Source organism: Pseudoliparis swirei, chromosome 7, assembly GCF_029220125.1.
Source record: "Pseudoliparis swirei isolate HS2019 ecotype Mariana Trench chromosome 7, NWPU_hadal_v1, whole genome shotgun sequence".
Classification (NCBI taxonomy): domain Eukaryota; kingdom Metazoa; phylum Chordata; class Actinopteri; order Perciformes; family Liparidae; genus Pseudoliparis; species Pseudoliparis swirei.
This window is the reverse complement of record NC_079394.1, coordinates 23,762,434-23,780,509: the sequence shown is the minus strand read 5'-3', so window position 1 is coordinate 23,780,509 and position 18,076 is coordinate 23,762,434. Positions and strand designations below refer to the sequence as shown.

The 18,076-nt window shown below is 42.4% G+C and overlaps 1 protein-coding gene across 2 annotated transcripts in view; it reads right to left on the bottom strand.

Annotated features, from left to right (window-relative positions):
* Positions 1-13,757, bottom strand: part of LOC130197282 (ADP-ribosylation factor-like protein 15) — a 136,709-nt gene extending 122,952 nt beyond the window's left edge. The window contains exon 1 of one of the 2 annotated variants that reach the window (XM_056419879.1): positions 13,312-13,757. In XM_056419879.1, the coding sequence (XP_056275854.1) occupies positions 13,312-13,323 (12 nt within the window). In that variant the 5' untranslated portion in view covers positions 13,324-13,757. The remainder of the gene's footprint in view (positions 1-13,311) is intronic. The other variant, XM_056419876.1, reaches the window with a different exon arrangement.
* Between the last annotated feature and the right edge of the window lie 4,319 nt (positions 13,758-18,076).

Sequence of the window (18,076 nt, the reverse complement as noted above, 5' to 3'; positions counted from 1 at the left end):
GGCGAACTAATCCATGTGTGTGATGTAGCAAATTAAGTGTGAAAGCGATGAAGTGCTTTAAAGTCTCCCAAATCATAAGAAAAGCTATTTCTGGTTATATAAGACCTACTGTCCATCACTCAAACCTCGCGCGAGTTCACTTGCCCGACTAGTTGGGATTTCTTTGCGTAATTTGAGGGGGCGTGGCTTATCTCAGTGGAAACAGTTGTCATTTCCGCCGTCCACCATGGAAGACGTAACCACTTTTTCCGCTGTATACTTGTTGTGGACATCCCATAAAGGTTGGCCCATCCAACGCCCTCGTGTTTGGGTTCATAACATCACCCGTAGGCGCACACAGCTCGGTGACTTTCACCGACTACGTCTGAATAAATGTCGCTTGCAGCGCGGCTAGAGCAGCAGCAGCCAGTTAGATTCACCAACGGCACAAAGTCAGTGATGATGGGCGGAGCGTCTCGACGCCGATTGGCTTTCACAACTCAGCGTTGGGCGAATTTTCCGTGAATTTTCCGCTTTTGCTCCAATTGCTTGCTTAGTGGAACAGAAAGACGTGCTGGGTTGAAGCTAGCGTTGGCAATTTTGAGAGAAACAAGAGCATCCAATCGAAGAAAAAGAAGGGACAGAAACACACCTCAGCTTTGCCAAATCTTTGTCAATGAAAGTAGCGAGCTACAGTAGCTCCAAAGGTCGCCAAGTCCAGCAAGAAAGGCGCAGAGTCGGCAACACCGAGGACACAGCCCTTCTCCAAAAAAACCACGCCCCCAGAATGATCATTATTTTTTAAAAAAGGTAAAAAGCGGTGAAGCTAGCAGCTCGCTAAAGAGTACGTTGACGAGCAATGAGCGTGGGCAGAATACGCAAAAACAAAGTCTCAGACATACCACATAAAACAGCGACAGATAACAATAAAAGGAAAACTAATTGTTTAGATCACAGCATGAGTAAAACCAAAACTCAAGTCATCATCACCCAGTTCACACAGGGGCACATACCTCAGTCAAAAAACATCTACAACTAGAACGGGCACTCGGTAGAGCGCATACCTTCGCCGCAGACACTTTTTTGGTACCTTTTCATGACCTTGACCTTTGACCCGATCGATCCCAAAATCTAATCAAATGGTCCCCGGATAATAACCAATCATCCCACCAAATTTCATTCGATTTGGTTTAATACTTTTTGAGTTATGCGAATAACACAAATACAAATAAATAAATAAATACACAGCGATCAAAACATAACCTTCCGCATTCTCGAATGCGAAGGTTACCAGATGAACATTCCTCCAACTCAATCAACCTATTTATAAAAACACCTAAAGAGAACCGGTTCCCGTAGACCCAAATCAGTCTGCAGCTAATTCCAGGAGCAGCGAACCTAAAAAAAAACTTTTCCCATTTCTAGACGGACGTTAGGGACAGACATCAAGAGTAGGCATCGCACATATGTCACAGAGCGAACACGGGAGCTTTCAGTATTTTTCTGATAAATGAACTTACAAAGATAAGATGGAAGTAGGTTAAGAATTGCCTTATAAATAAGGACATGCCAATGATTTAGTCTACGGATGGACAAAGCAGTCCAACCAACCCGAGCATACAGGGAGCAATGGTGAGCAAGAGCCTTACGAGTTGTGATGAACCTCAATGCTCCATGGAAGACGGTACTTACGGAGTGAAGACGTTGAGAAGATGCATGCAGATATAAAACATCACAGACATAAAAGTAGCAGCAACAAGTCTCTTTTTAGCATCAAAAGAAAAGCAAGACTTATTTCTGAAATAGAAACCCAGCCTCAGCTTCAACTTCTTCACAAGTTGCTGAACGTGAGGTTTAAAAGAGAGAGAATCGTCAATTAAGAATCCCAAGTATTTATATGACGATACAGACTCAATCGCATTGCCCTGAAATGCAATTAGAGCAGGAAGGTTCAGTGGCTTTTTCTTTGAGTTTGTAAACATCAGGAGCTTCGTTTTGTCAGGATTCTAAATTAATTTCAACTCATAAAAAGTGAGTTGAAAGTATCAAAGGCTTTTTGCAACTGAAAGAGAGCCTGATACTGTGTAGGACTCGGAGCAGAGCAGTAAATACCAGGACCATCTGCTGCATAAATGTGAACATTTGCATTTGGCACATTTTGATAGATACCGTTTATATAAATTGTGAATAAAAGTGGTCCTAGGACCGAACCCAGGGGCTCTCCCTTTATTACATTAAGAGAGCTAGAGTTGATGCCTTTAGCCTGGAAACACTGATCGGTTTGATTAAAAAAATGTAAACCAACAGATAGTTTGTTCCGTCAGTGCAATAGTCAGAAGTCTATGCTTCCTTATTGTATTATCGACAGTGTCAAAAGCCTTGGAAAAGTCAATAAAAAGTTCTGCACAGGGGTGTTTGTTGTCCAAAGATTAAATAAAATAATTTACTACTTTTAATGTTGCTTAATGTTTTTTTTCTAAAACCTGATAATCAGATAAAATATTGTTTATGATTAAAAACTCCTTAAGTTGCTCACTCACGAAGGATTCTAGTGTCTTAGCTAAAACAGACTTCCATATAAGGAGAATTTCATTTAAGACTAAGGAGAGATTTCAAAAGATATGTTAAAGGAGGTGTGATAAAATCTGGTATATGGTTCCAAGTTATCCGGACCTGCCGGTTTTCCTGAGTCTAAAAGTTTACAGGCTTGGTGACAAACTGAAAGACTGACTAACGTTTTCCTGACAACTAAAACAAACAGGGAATTTCTCATGTAGATGCTTTATAGTGTCAAACTAGGAACCAGAGGCAATGAAGTGCTCATTAAAACCGTCGAGCATTATGACTTTGTCAGAGATGTCATTATAGTCCTTGACAATGCAAGGGGGAAGCTCAAAGCCATTCCTATTTCCAGATAAAGATGTTATTGTCTTCCAAAACAGTCTTGGTTTGTTTCGGTTGTTTGGTGTTTGACTGAGAAAACGCTCAGCTTTAGCTTTTTTAATTGCAACTGTTCAAGCATTGCGCAGTTGCCTAAAAAGCAGCCAATCAAGACCATTAAATAAATCAAAAGTAAGCAGAAGAGGAGTCGTACACAATAACCTTATACAAGTTAACACCATTATTTCAGCAGTGCAACAAAATAGGTCTATTAAATGTGGTCTCCTAAATATTCGATCTCTGTCATCTAAAGCTGTGTTACTAAATGATTTAATATCAGATAATCACATTGATTTATGTTGCCTAACTGAAACCTGGCTGAGCCATGAAGAATATGTCTGCCTGAATGAATCGACTCCTCCAAGTCATATTAATACTCACATTCCTCGAGGCACCGGTCGAGGAGGTGGAGTAGCAGCCATCTTTGAATCGAGCCTATTAATTAATCCTCAACCAAAATTACACTACACCTCATTTGAAAGCCTTGTTCTTAGTCTTTCACATCCAACCTGGAAAACACTACAGCCAATTCGATTTGTGATTCTGTACCGCCACCAGGTCCATATTCAGAGTTTATATCTGAATTCTCAGAATTTATATCAAGTTTGGTTCTTAAAACCGATAAAGTTATTATTGTTGGAGATTTTAATATCCATGTGGATGTTGATAATGATTGCCTTAGTGCTGCATTCATCTCCTTGTTGGACTCGATTGGCTTCTGTCAGAGAGTACAGAAACCCACTCACAGCTTTGGCCACACGCTTGATCTTGTTCTTACTTATGGCGTTGACATTGAGCATTTGAACGTCTTACCACAGAATCCTCTACTGTCAGACCACAACCTCATAACTTTTGAATTTATACTACCGGAGTGTACTCCGTTAGTCAAAAGTTTCTACACCAGATGTCTAACTGACAGTGCTGTAGCTAAATTTAAAGAAGCGATTCCTTCTGTATTTGATTCGATACCACGTCTCAAAATAACAGAGGACTCCTGGTCTAACTTTAGTCCGTCCCAGATTGATCATTTTGTTGACAGTGCCACAGGCTCTCTGAGAATGACACTGGACTCGATAGCCCCTCTGAAGAAGAAGACAGTGAGGAAGAGGAGGTTTGCTCCCTGGTATAACCCTCAGACCCGCAAACTGAAGCAAACGTCACGAAAGCTTGAACGCATATGGCGTTCAACTAATCTCGAAGAATCCCGCTTAGTTTGGCGAGATAGTCTTAAAACATATAAGAAGGCCCTCCGTAATGCCAGAGCAGCCTATTACTCATCAGTAATAGAGAAAAATAAGAACAACCCCAGGTTTCTCTTTAGAACTGTAGCCAGGCTGACAGAGTCACAGCTCTGTGGAGCCGAGCATTCCTATAAACCTTAGTGGTAATGACTTTATGAACTTCTTTAATGAAAAGATTTTAACTATTAGGGACAAGATTAATATTCTCTTGCCCATAACCAGTGCCAATCTGTCCTCAAGTGGAATGGCCTTGGAAACCGCTGTATGCCCTGGTGTATATTTGGAGGGCTTTTCTCCCATCAACCGTGACCAATTATCTTCAACGGTTTCTACTTCGAACACGTCTACCTGTCTCTTGGACCCCATCCCGACGAGGCTGCTTAAAGACGTTTTGCCTTTAATTGGCGGCTCTCTATTAGATATTATCAATGTGTCTCTGCTAACAGGCCACGCACACACTCCTTCAAAGTGGCTGTTATTAAACCTCTCCTGAAGAAGCCCACTCTGGATCCAGAGGTATTGGCTAACTACAGACCGATCTCTAACCTCCCCTTCCTCTCCAAGATCCTTGAGAAAGTGGTCGCAAATCAGTTGTGCGACTTTCTACATCATAATAGTTTATTTGAGAAATTTCAATCAGGATTTAGAAAACACCACAGCACCGAGACGGCACTGGTGAAAATTACAAATGACCTCTTAATGGCAGCAGATAAAGGACTCCTCTGTCCTGGTCTTGTTAGACCTTTGTGCTGTATTCGACACCATTGACCATGACATCCTGTTACAGAGACTGGAGCAGTCGATTGGCATTTCAGGCACGGCACTAATTTGGTTTAAATCCTATTTATCAGATCGATCTCAGTTTGTATTTGTAAACGATGACGCCTCGATAACCACCAACGTTAGTCACGGAGTTCCACAAGGTTCTGTGCTTGGACCAATTTTATTTACCTTATACATGCTTCCTTTGGGCAATATTATCAGGAAACACTCCATAAACTTTCATTGTTATGCAGATGATACTCAACTATATTTATCGATAAAACCAGAGGAGAGCAACCAACTCTGTAAAATTCAAGCATCCTGCCTTGTGTTGCTAGAAGGGTCAATTTGACCACAATCACCGCCCCACCTATTTTAGATTAATTTCTGACCATTCAATATTTAATGTCGGTGTTCTTTCGGTAGTCAACAAACAAACATAAAAACACTCACACACTTAAAAAAAACAAAATTAAATCTAATAATTTTTCTTTCTGTTTTTTTTTATTAAATTAAACCAAATTAAAAATAAAAAAATATAAATATAAGGTATAAGGATACAGGAGGGTGAGGGTTGTCAAAAAAAAATATACTAAACACAGAGGGTTAAAGACATAAAACATGGATGACCTGCAACTTCTTGATGTTAAACTCAGACAAAACCAAGTAATTTTAATCGCCCTGAGCACCTCAGAGATCAGTTATCTGGTGATGTGGTTTCTGTAGACGGCATTGCCCTAGCATCCAACACCACTGTAAAGAATCTTGGCGTTATCTTTGATCGGGACTTGTCCTTTAACTCCCACGTAAAGCAAATCTCAAGGACTGCATTCTTTCATCTACGTAATATTTCAAAAATCAGGCACATCTTGTCTCAAAAAGATGCAGAAAAATTGGTTCACGCGTTCGTTACTTCGAGACTGGATTACTGCAACTCCTTATTATCAGGCTGCTCTAATAAATCTCTTAGGTCCCTCCAGTTGATCCAGAATGCTGCAGCTCGTGTTCTCACTAAAACTAAGAAAAGAGATCACATCACTCCTGCACTAGCTGCTCTGCACTGGCTCCCAGTAAAATCAAGAATCACTTTTAAAATTCTTCTCTTAACCTACAAAGCCTTGATTGGTGATGCTCCATCATATCTTAAGGAGCTTGTAGTACCATATTGCCCCAATAGAGAGCTACGCTCACTAAATGCGGGACTACTTGTAGTTCCTAGAGTCTTAAAAAGTAGAATGGGAGCCAGAACCTTTAGTTATCAAGCTCCTCTTTTATGGAACCAGCTTCCAATTTCAGTCCGGGAGGCAGACACAGTCACCTCGTTTAAGAGTAGACTTAAGACCTTCCTCTTTGACAGAGCTTATAGTTAGCAGGGTGTCTACAGGAATAAACCAGTGAAATTTAAGACTTTTTAAGACCACGTCTAAATAAAATTTAAGACCTAATTTACGATGGAAATATACATTAATCTAAATTAATTAATTAAAAGTAAACACACTGTTCAAAATGAACAGTATGGTGTAATGCAAAAGGATAACACAAATGTCATTGCTGTTGTAAATTATATTTATTAATACATTTTCAGAACATTTAAGTCCCATGAACAAATGTCTCTAAAAAATAAGTAAATATATTTAAAAAATACATGCAACATAGTTCCTTTTGAACAAAAAAAATCCATAAAATAACAAATAACATTTCCAGCTGCTTTTAAAATGCAAATTCATTTACATAATAGAATGTATGTGTGTGTGTGTGTGTGAGAGTTCTCATGTCTCCATGTGATGGATGTGTGTGTCACATGTTCATACGTCTCCTCCTGAGCTTTTGTGAATATACTAGGAAAACAATCCTTTTCAAACTGTATTAATATAAAAACTTCCAGTTGACATTTGGTCCATTCTCCTGGAAAAAAGAAAGAAAAAAGGCAGACATTAGCCAAACAACAGTCACCACATCTCTTATGACACCACTTCAGATTAATGTCAGACTGGATCAATATGAATGAATACTATTTTTACAAATTAAGCAACGCGAGCCATCCCTTGAGCCTAGTGAACACTGTAGACATAGACAGGTAAACACCACTCTACTTACTACCATTCTAAAACTATTTGTAATTAGTCTAATTAATGTGTAGTGCGCCTATGCATAGCTGTTATTAACTTGACACATGTGTAAAGCTTAACTATATGAAACACATACTCATATACAAGAGGATAGTTAATACATATATTTATGTTAGACTTACTTTGAGGTGCTGAAGTAGGTCCTGGGCGATGTCATGGCCCATGAGCTCCACAGGATCCTGACTGGACGTGGTCATTTCACCAAGAGCACATGAAGTCCAGCTGTCTGCTCGCAGTGGTCTGGTCCAGAGTCTCGTGGAACAGAATTTAGAACGCACTGCAGTGTTGGTCTTCGGTGATGAGCTCTTTGTTGCAAGGCGCTGGATTTCCTCCGGTGACCTCCAGCGTTGTAGTTGATGTCGTTGCGGGCGGCGGAGCAGGAGCTAGCGGCGGAGCAGCAGCTCGCGGCGGAGCAGCAGCTAGCCCCGCGGGCTGCTGGCGGCCTTCGCTAGTCTCTGTGCTTCTTGCTCTGCTCGTGAGATTCCACCGCTGGAAAGTCTCGCGACACATAACGCAGCTTCAGAAGCATTTCACCGACCGTGACCAGAAACACTCGTTCTTTTCAAGCCGTTGTTGAACTTGCATCCTGCCATGTTTTCTAAAGTAGCCGATGCTTCACGTTGTAGGGGATAGGACCGAATACGCGGTGCTCACCCGTGTGCGCGCATCACGTCAGAGCTTCGATGCCGGCGCGCGAGCCGAGAATTGTTTGCGGGGGGGGGAGATTTCACCCTGTTATAGGGGAAACACTGGAGTTGATAAGCGTGTCTTCTTGTCTGATCAATACGCAATTGTGAGGTGCGCAAATGGACCGAGCGGCCAGCTGCTGATCACTCAACAGCCCGACCTGCACAAATAGACGGTGCAAGCAGCGCCAACATATTTTTTGGGAGCACCGAAGACCCATTTTGACCCAGGAAAACACCTGGACATGACACCCAAAAAATTTAAGACCAATCCAATCTGAATTTAAGACAATTTAAGACTTTTTAAGGCCTTATTTTTAGGAAAAGCAATTTAAGACTTTTTAAGACTTTTTAAGGACCCGCGGACACCCTGGTTAGGGCTGATTCAGGTTTGCCCTGGTCCAGCCCCTTGATAGGCTATAGGCTATAGGCTTATAGCTGCCGGGGGACGTTTTAGGATGCACTGAGCACCTATCTCCTCTTTTTTCTCTCCTTAAGGATGAATTTTCATCTCTCAATCACACCTTACTAACTCTGCTTTCTCCCCGGAGTCCTTTTGACTTCACGTCTCATGGGGTCATCGGACCCTATGAGACGGCATAGATCCTATCTGCCTGATGGATCATCGAGGTCTGGGTCGTGGAATTCCTGCTCCTGACTACGCCACTGTCCTGTTGAGACTCCGCCCACTGTTGAGACTCCGCCCTCCTCCTCCCCACCGCCATCTGCCTGATGGATCGTGGAGGTCTCCATCGTGGAATATGCCTACTATGAACTATTCATACACTCTGTCATATTCATTGAATGTATTTTAACTCTAAATCTGTCCTTCTGTACACATTACATCTATTGCATCTGTCCATCCTGGAGAGGGATCCTCCTCTGTTGCTCTCCTGAAGGTTTCTTCACTTTTTTTCCCCCTGAAGGGTTATTTGGGAGTTTTTCCTGGTCCGATGTGAGGTTTTGGGGCAGGGATGTCTATGTGTACAGATTGTAAAGCACTCCGAGACAAATTTGTAATTTGTGAAATTGGGCTATACAAATAAACTGAATTGAATTGAATTTCCATGCACTTTCAACATCATCAATATAAGGTTAATTCTTTCCCAGTCAGAGCCAAAGAGATCATGAATAAACCCTTGTTCCACAAAACGGTGAAGCTCCCATTACCAAAAAACCTGCATGTGGCTTTTGTGGACCGATAAACTTTCCTCTACGACAATAGGAGCAGAATAACAAACCAAAGACAACAGAGGAAGAGCAACAAGGGTCTCAGAGAAAGTAAACGCAATATACACTACCGTTCAAAAGTTTGGGATCACCCAGACAATTTCGTGTCTTCCATGAAAAATCACACTTTTATTTATCAAATGAATATAAAATATAGTCTAGACATTGACAAGGTTAGAAATAATGATTAATATTTTAAATATTAATTTTGTTCTACAAACTTCAAGCTCAAATGAAGGCCAGTTGTATAGCTTATATCACCAGCATAACTGTTTTCAGCTGTGCTAACATAATTGCACGGATTTTCTAATCAGATATTAGTCTTCTAAGGCGATTAGCAAACACAATGTACCATTAGAACACTGGAGTGATAGTTGATGGAAATGGGCCTCTATACACCTCTGGAGATATTTCATTAGAAACCAGACACGTCCACCTAGAATAGTCATTTACCACATTAACAATGTAGAGTGTATTTCTGATTAATTTAATGTTATCTTTATTGAAATAACAGTGCTTTTCTTTGAAAAATAAAGACATTTCTAAGTGATCACAAACTTTTGAACGGTAGTGTATACATATATATATATATATGTGAAAACTAGTTCATCGGCTTCACACGTTAGCCGATAGAACGTAGAATTCAGGACGCACACCTGTGCTTGATCACCATCACAAGCAGGAGGGATCCACCCCCGCCCCGCGAAATATTCCCTTATCTCCACCGGGGGGGCACTGATGATGATGTCGGCCGGTGAAACACCAGGGAGGGAGGGGGGAGGGAGGGAATGCTGTCGAGCTTGCAAGAGCTATACCCCCACACCGCCCGAACACGCCTGGAGGCTGTGCACTTGAAATAAATACAAATTCACACAAGTTCCGATCGAGTACACCTGCTCTCACCGATGGATTGTAGAACTGATGGAACTTAAAGCGCAACACATTGTTGACATTTTTTGAGAGACTGCCACCGCTCTTATCTGGTAACAAAAGGTGTGTTTATTGTTGTCGTTTGCCCCCGAGTAAAATGCTCGGCGTGGTGGGGACAGAGGGTGGGGGAGAAAGTGAGCGGAAAAGTAACACCGGTTAACAAGCTGCATTTACATGTTGCCAAAAAACAGAAAAACAAACAAAAAAGAAGCCTCTCCCATTGGCTCTCCTCTCCCCCCCCGCTGTGTGCCCTTGGACGGGAGCTCTGCTCCGGTGGACGCTGCCAAAAAACACACACGGGCCTCTGCTCAAGCAATTTATCCACAGAGCTGCCATGGGTCGGCACCTTCATCACTGCCTCTCTCTCTCTTCCTCTGCCTCTGCTCAGCTTGCTATCAAATAATAATAAAACAGCAAACTGCAAGCTGCTAATTCTCTGTGCCGCAACACAAACATCCCGTTAAGCTCCTGGCATCGAGAGCTAGAATGCTCTCAGTAGAACGATAGCAATCCTCAGACGAAGGTTCTCCAATGACACGCAGCATTTCTTAGCGGATATTCACTTCCCTGTTCCTGTTCGGGAATGTGTCTTCGTCACGGCAGAGCTGCAGATTCAAGGTGGAAATTTTACCAATTTATTGTTTATTTATTTGTTTTTAAGAATACTGATAAGAGTTCTCTGTAGATGACAGTATAAAATACGAGGCCTGTTTGGTAACAGGCATCATTAACGTAATGACCTCGTCGGATTTGATTCAAAAGAGTTTTAAGTAGTGTAAACATCCGGTAAAACGTTGGGTAAATTTAGTTAGAAAAACACTCAAAAACAAAAAGGTGTTTGGTTGTTTTGGCCGACAGAACTATTAATAGTAATGACAGCGGAATAACCACAGATGCCTGCGGTAAATCTCTTGTACCAAATGTTTAAACTTTTTTTTTTTAAACGGGTGTAATAAAGTATAGAAAGTTCACCATCTCGACCAAAAAGGAAAATGTAGCCAGCTGATAATGTGAATGTCAAATCTGCCTTTTTCCAAAAGGGAAGTTGATCAAATTCAATTCCTGAGGGAGTCTCATCATAATGTCAGCAGCAGTAAATAAAGTTATACATCTACTCGGAAAGAAAAGTGTTTTTCACCCGACATTGAATGTTATTCATTCACTGGCATGTGTTCACAGCGTGGGGTCGAGGTGTTGTCAGTCACACGCCCGTCATCACCATATGGCTTCAGGTCGTTGCCTGGCGGTAGCCGTCACTGAATCACTGGCATCATATAAATTCCACACATAAATACTGGTTTATTATTCAGTACTTTGACAGTTTGGTTTTTGCAGAGCTTTAGGCCGGTGCTACAAAAATGACCCGGATGTCGGCCCACACCCCCGAGGGGCTTTAGTCTCTTGTGTGGAGTGGAGATAAATAAATAGCTGGTAATCTCTCAATGTTATGTAAGGTTGAAAAAGATGTGGCCCACAAGACTGTGAAGAGGTTTTCTTTCTGATTGGGTATTTAGTCTCAAACAAGCTGAGGAGTTTAACCTTTTGCACTACAATATAAAGTAAATACCCCCGAATGTAAATCTTTAAGCATCTTAAAAAAGAAAAAAGACGATTGAAAATAAAAGCTTATGCTGAGCACATGCATGCCATCTCATCGCCGTGGTGTCAGGAGCATCATGCTGAACAGTGTGTTACGCAACAACAACAGAGGCAGAGTGAAGCCTCGGGAGAGAAATGCTGTATGTTCTTGTTTTGGTTGTCCTGGGACAGCGATGTCTATGTGTGCAGATTGTAAAGCCCTCTGAGGCAAATTTGTAATTTGTGAGAATGGGCTATACAAAATAAACTGAATTGAAATGTTTGGGGTGTTTTAAATTATTAATACAGCCAATAGTTTGTATATAAACTCTTTACAACAGGTCCAACGTGCCCCGCCTGGTGAGCAAGTGGGGGTCTGAGCGTCGGGTCACGCGGCCGTGTCGTAGCAACGGCTAACCCCGAATTCCTCAGTCTGTGCTGCTGTTTTGTGTATTTTATTTTTTTAACACCGTGCTGACCGTGCAGGAGTTTGGTCCTGTGATCCAGTTTAGAATAAATTCCACCACGCGGCAGAGATCTCCGCCAGTCCAAATTCAAACCGGTAATCACACAGCAATGTGCACAAATAATTGTTTGTTCATCCAAAATACAATAAGAGCATGAACCGGCCTCACTCATCAAGGGTTTAGTGATATGTTCCAATTGATTTATAGGGAAGACGGGGACATAGTTTTCGGTAGGAGGAGGGGGGGGTTGTACACCAGGTCTCCAGTGACGCACAGCAGGGGAATGGAGGTCCTTTGCTCATGACCTCAGAAGGTCCAGAGTTACAGCTGTGCTTTCCACAGAAACACTGGGCTTGTCACGGGACATATTTACTCCTGAAAGAGAGTAAAGCTGGAAGGGGGGGGAGGGGGGGGGGCTGGACGTGAGAATCAGTCCATATTAACTAAAGCATAACTTCTTCTTGTCGGATTTTGCAATCTAGACTCAAGAAAAAGAGTCGCCCTGCCCGGAGCTCAAAGTTCTTTTTAGGTCCTAAATCTTGGGAGGCCCCGTTTATAAACAAGCTGATAACACTGGGTGGGCGAGTTCCACTGCATTTCGCTCTGTCCCTCTGTCCCTCTGTCCTTCAGAGACCACAGGAACATGTCTATGAACTGGTTGCTTCATATATCCCCAGGGAAAGCCTTCAGTTACAGCTTTCTCTCCATTGTTGTATCTTTTTTGTGCAGCACCCCATCCCACCCTGACACCGTGGGCAAAGCCCCCCACACTCCCTCCACAGTAGTCTGTGGACTGTACCAATTATTTTGGTCACAGGTATTACAAATATGCAGGCGGGGAGGAGGGTGTTAATGTGTCAAATGGTCTGCCTCGCTTCCTGTGACCTCCTGACTCCCAGAGTGGCCACAGCCAACAGAGCAGCGCGGCTTTTCATCCTCGTGCGCGTTTCGTGCACAAGCAGCAGCAGCAGCTCGGGCGCCACGCAGCTACGTGAACGTTACGTCATTCAGCTACACGGGCACTCGTGAGCGCGCAGCTAGCTAGTGGGCTAGTTGACGTGTTTCCTCCTTGTACACAGAGCCCGAGCTCGCGGAGGGAGGGGGGGTCGACCGTGTTTCACGGGACACCAAGAGGGGCTAGCCCGTTACATTAGCATAACACAACAACCGGGAACGCCACTGCACACACATTGTCGCGAGGGGGGGGGGGGGGGGGGCACGTACCACCTGGTGACATCACCGTCTTGGTTCGGGGTAGCCCAACTGGCCACAGCACAACACACACACACACACACACACACACACACACACAACACGTTAGGGCTCGAGTTTGTCTAAAACATCGCGACATTTCGATTCAATGACTTACCAGATAATCCATGTACTCTCGCTGACCAGGCACAGCAGCGCGAGCTCGCGTTGTTGTTAATCCAGTTTATGTTATTTCTTTTTGCTCCAGAGTCCTAAATGCAACGGGGGGTTGAGCACACGTCACTTTGTATTCCCCGCCTTCCGACAGACAGACAAAAAGAGAAAGAAACCCTTCGGTGGGTGTGGAAGAGAGGGGTTTTCGCCGTCTTCTTCTTCTTCGCTTAATAAAAGCAAACAACAAAAAGGACACGTTTCAGAACAAGCGGCCGAGTCTGCTTCGGGCGACGAGGGCCACCGGGTCCGCGTGCTTTCCCCTCTTCTGTCCGACTAAGCAGCCCCCTCGTCGGCCGGTCGCCTTCCAGTTGTTTTTTATTCACACAATATCAGTTGGGTAAGGGTTTGAGGAAACCAGCGAAGCCCCACGCCGCGACGTCACGCGCGTCGCTGCTCTGCGCACGTAGCGTGGTCACGTGACCGAACACATGGTGGCTATTTTCATTCTGAGGAGGACTCGCTGCTCCGAAGGAAACCGGCTCGGTTCGGAATCTGCATTCTCCAGTCGGTATCAGCGCACGTTGTGGGTCTAATGTGTTTGTTGTGATTATTATTCATCGTCATTATGCATAATCTCGAGGACGTTGTCACCTCCGCTTATCCGTGAGGTATCTGCAGAGTGAACTCATAAAACACTGCACAGGTGAATTAGACAGACATCTTTAAATGTTATGGTTATTTTCTTTCTGAATATGTTTGTTTATTCGCATACGGCATATGCAACTATACTATATGCGTAATATATATGGCGTAGAAATAAATAACAATGTTATAGCAGTTTCAGCACACATACAGTGACATTCAAAGTGATTTACGTCCAGTTTGCAAAACAAGTTTGGACAAATAAATTAAAAAGCAGAAAGCAGAGACTATAAAATGCAATAAACTTATTTTTTATAAAAATCAAATGAAGAAAAATTTACTTTCGGTAACATCCATTTAACATACTTATTTCCAAGGTTGATTCCTAAAATAATTTGCTGAAGTTGTTACAAAAATAATATCACCTCATTTCCCCAAAAAGATCCCATTTGGCATATCTATAGTTTTCCCAAAATGCATTGCACCACCAGGTGGCTCTGTATTCAATCACAATTTCTTCTATTTTTCTATTCGTGATGTGTGAACTAATTCAATTCAATTCAATTCAGTTTATTTGTATAGCCCAATTTCACAAATTACAAATTTGTCTCGGAGTGCTTTACAAAACCTCACATAGACATCCCTGCCCCAAAACTCCCAAATAACCAGGAAAAACTCCAAATAACCCTTCAGGGAGAAAAAGGAAAAACCTGGAGGAGAGCAATCCTCCTAGGATGGACAGATGCAATAGATGTAATGTACAGAAGGACAGATTTTAGAGTTAAAATTCAATGAATATGACAGAGTGTATGAATAGTTCATAGTAGGCATATTCCACGATGGAGACCTCCACGATCCATCAGGCAGATGGCGTGGGAGGAGGAGGGCGGAGTCTCAACAGGACAGTGGCGTAGTCATGAGCAGGAATTTACCCAGACGATCCATCAGGCAGATAGATCTATGCCGTCTCATAGGGTCCGATGACCCCATGAGACGAAAGTCAAGACTTCCGGGGAGAAAGCAGAGTTAGTAACGTGTGATTGAGAGATGAAAATTAATCTTAAGGAGAGAAAAAGAGGAGATAGGTACTCAGTGCATCCTAAACGTCCCCGGCAGCTATAAGCCTATAGGCATATATCAGGCTGGACCAGGGCAAACCTGATTCAGCCCTAACTATAAGCTCTGTCAAAGAGGAAGGTCTTAAGTCTACTCTTAAACGAGGTGACTGTGTCTGCCTCCCGGACTGAAATTGGAAGCTGGTTCCATAAAAGAGGAGCTTGATAACTAACATATGTCGACACACAGTATTGTCAAGCTTTAAGCTGCACAACGTGCAACCAAGCTTTGACATAATGCATTACACTGTCCATAATGAATGGTAGAGGGAGGTGTGTTGTGTGTGTGTGTGTGTGGGGGGGGGGGCAGACACAGGACAACCACAGTTCAAAGCCTGACCACAGATGTTATAGGCAGAAGACAGTGGAGGGAGGATAAATACAAAACCACCATGTGACGTGTCCAAGAACGCATTGAGTCACCCTGGATTTGATTTAGCTCTGTACTACCATGAGCGTTGGGCTGGTTGTTTGTTTCTCTCTCAAAAGAGCCACATACAAGAATACTATACCCTAAAAAAAGAAGGAGGTCAAAAAGGCCTAACCTCATTAACAGTCTGGACAACCAACAACTTGGCTCCAACGTGCACGGAATCCAAGAGCGTGCACGTTGCAAGAGAGTGGTGTGTATTCTTCTTCAGGTCGTAGTGGCCCAGTCAAACGGGAGAGGAGCGACCTCTGGTGGCCTCCAGCACAATTACACTAAGGTTCAGTGACACATTACATTATTTTGGGAGAAGCTGTTTTGGCCCAAATTGCCTCACATTTTTGTCACACGCACACACACACACACACACACACACACACACACACACACACACACATACAGACATATCACAAGCTATTTGGAGTCTTACTCAAGGACATTTAGAACGAGGAGGGCGAGGAGTTGCTAAATCTGTTCTCACTGCGCTACAAGTGCCCCTGTATCTATGTATGTGTGTATATATAAAAAATATATAAAAAATATAAAAACATACATACACTCTGTCATATTCATTGCATGTGTTTTAACTCTAACTCTGTCCTTCTGTACACATTGCATCTATTGCACCTGTCCATCCTGGAGAGGGATCCTCCTCTGTTGCTCTCCTGAAGGTTTCTTCCCTTTTTCCCCCTGAAGGGTTATTTGGGAGTTTTTCCTGATCCGATGTGAGGTTCTGGGACAGGGATGTCTATGTGTACGGATTGTAAAGCATTCTGAGACAAATTTATAATTTGTGAAAATGGGCTATACAAATAAACTGAATTGAATTGAATATATATACATTCCATTCGCCAATATATGTATCCTATGTGATACATATATAATATATTTTTTATAATTTATATATCAGATATTTATATAGGCACGTGCACAGATAGAGCCCTAGTGGTGCTCAAGCACCAGCCCTTTTGCCCTGGATGAGAAAAGTGCCCTTTTTGCTGGAGCCCACTTTTTTCATTCATTAGTATTTAAGAATAAAAATGACTCTCTCTGTCATCAAGTCCCCCCAAATGTGTTTTAATATCCGACGGGGCATTTATTTGAGTTCTTGTGAGAATTTCGCCCCGACATGCTCCGCGGCGCTTATTTTTATTTTGACAAAGTGTGGAATCAACACAAAAAACTGACAATAGAAATCTGAACAGAGCACATCGTAAAGAACAGCCGTGTCCAGTGCTGTTCTTCACATGCATGGAGCTCCTTTGTTTATCAAGTCCCAGAAGCCAATACACATGTTAATATTATGGTCTGGTTTGGTTGTCATTGCCTTGCTGTGGGACGACACATATGTCTCCTTAGTAAATATAAATGTCATTTGAATCAAGACTGACAGAAAACTTGGTAGAAACACTTTCTAGGATCAAAATGTAAATATACATGTTGACCAGTAGATTCAATTCAATTCAATTCAGTTTATTTGTATAGCCCAATTTCACAAATTACAAATTTGTCTCGGAGTGCTTTACAATCTGTACACATAGACATCCTGCCCCAAAACCTCACATCGGACCAGGAAAAACTCCCAAATAACCCTTCAGGGGAAAAAAGGAAGAAACCTGCAGGAGAGCAACAGAGGAGGATCCCTCTCCTAGGATGGACAGATGCAATAGATGTAATGTGTACAGAAGGACAGATTTAGAGTTAAAATACATTCAATGAATATGACAGAGTGTATGAATAGTTCATAGTAGGCATATTCCACGATGGAGACCTCCATGTAGGTAAAGTCCTAAAAACAGATATGAGTTGGACGACTGCGTCCTGAACATTGTATCTCCATTAATAAATATGTTCCTCCTTTTCTGCAGTGTGGCATCAGTTAAACAAAGAACAGTTAAAGCGTTTCTATCAAATGAAAATGTGTTTTTGTGTGACAAATACACAATAAGTGAAGTGGAGCAAGAGAAGGGTGTCTATGGTTCAGTGGCTAGCAGGTCCGCCTTTCAATCAGGGGGTTTCAGGTTCAATCCCTGCCCTAGTTCATTCAATTCAGTTTAATTCAATTCAGTTTATTTGTATATTAATCCACCTCTTATTCCTATCATTATGATGCCATGGCTTTAGACACGATACAGTTAGACAGAGACGCAGTATAACCAGGCGTTGCGTCACCTTGAAATTGACATTTTTATTCAGAGAATTGCAGGGGAAGAGTACAATACAGTCCAGTTCAACTAATAGGCAAGAACATAGTCGAGTGCAACAGAGTTATATTAATATTCTTCTTCTATCCATTTCTGGTCCACAAACTTTTAGCTTTAAGTCCAACTTTTTTTACAGTGTGTTCACTAAACAGCGCATTGTCACCAAAGCAGTTTCACCGTGATGATGAAGATGAAAGTTCCTGTTTACCCAAACACATGACACAATTAATGAGTCTTTTCAATATGTCCCTCTTGTTCTTCACCTTTTCATTGTACAGCTCCGTTGCCCTGCGCGCTTGTTCGTTGATCTGAAGATCCGCTCCGTGTCCCCAGAAGTTTTCAAAGCACCGATGCTTGTAAGTGCGCCGAGTCGTACTTTGG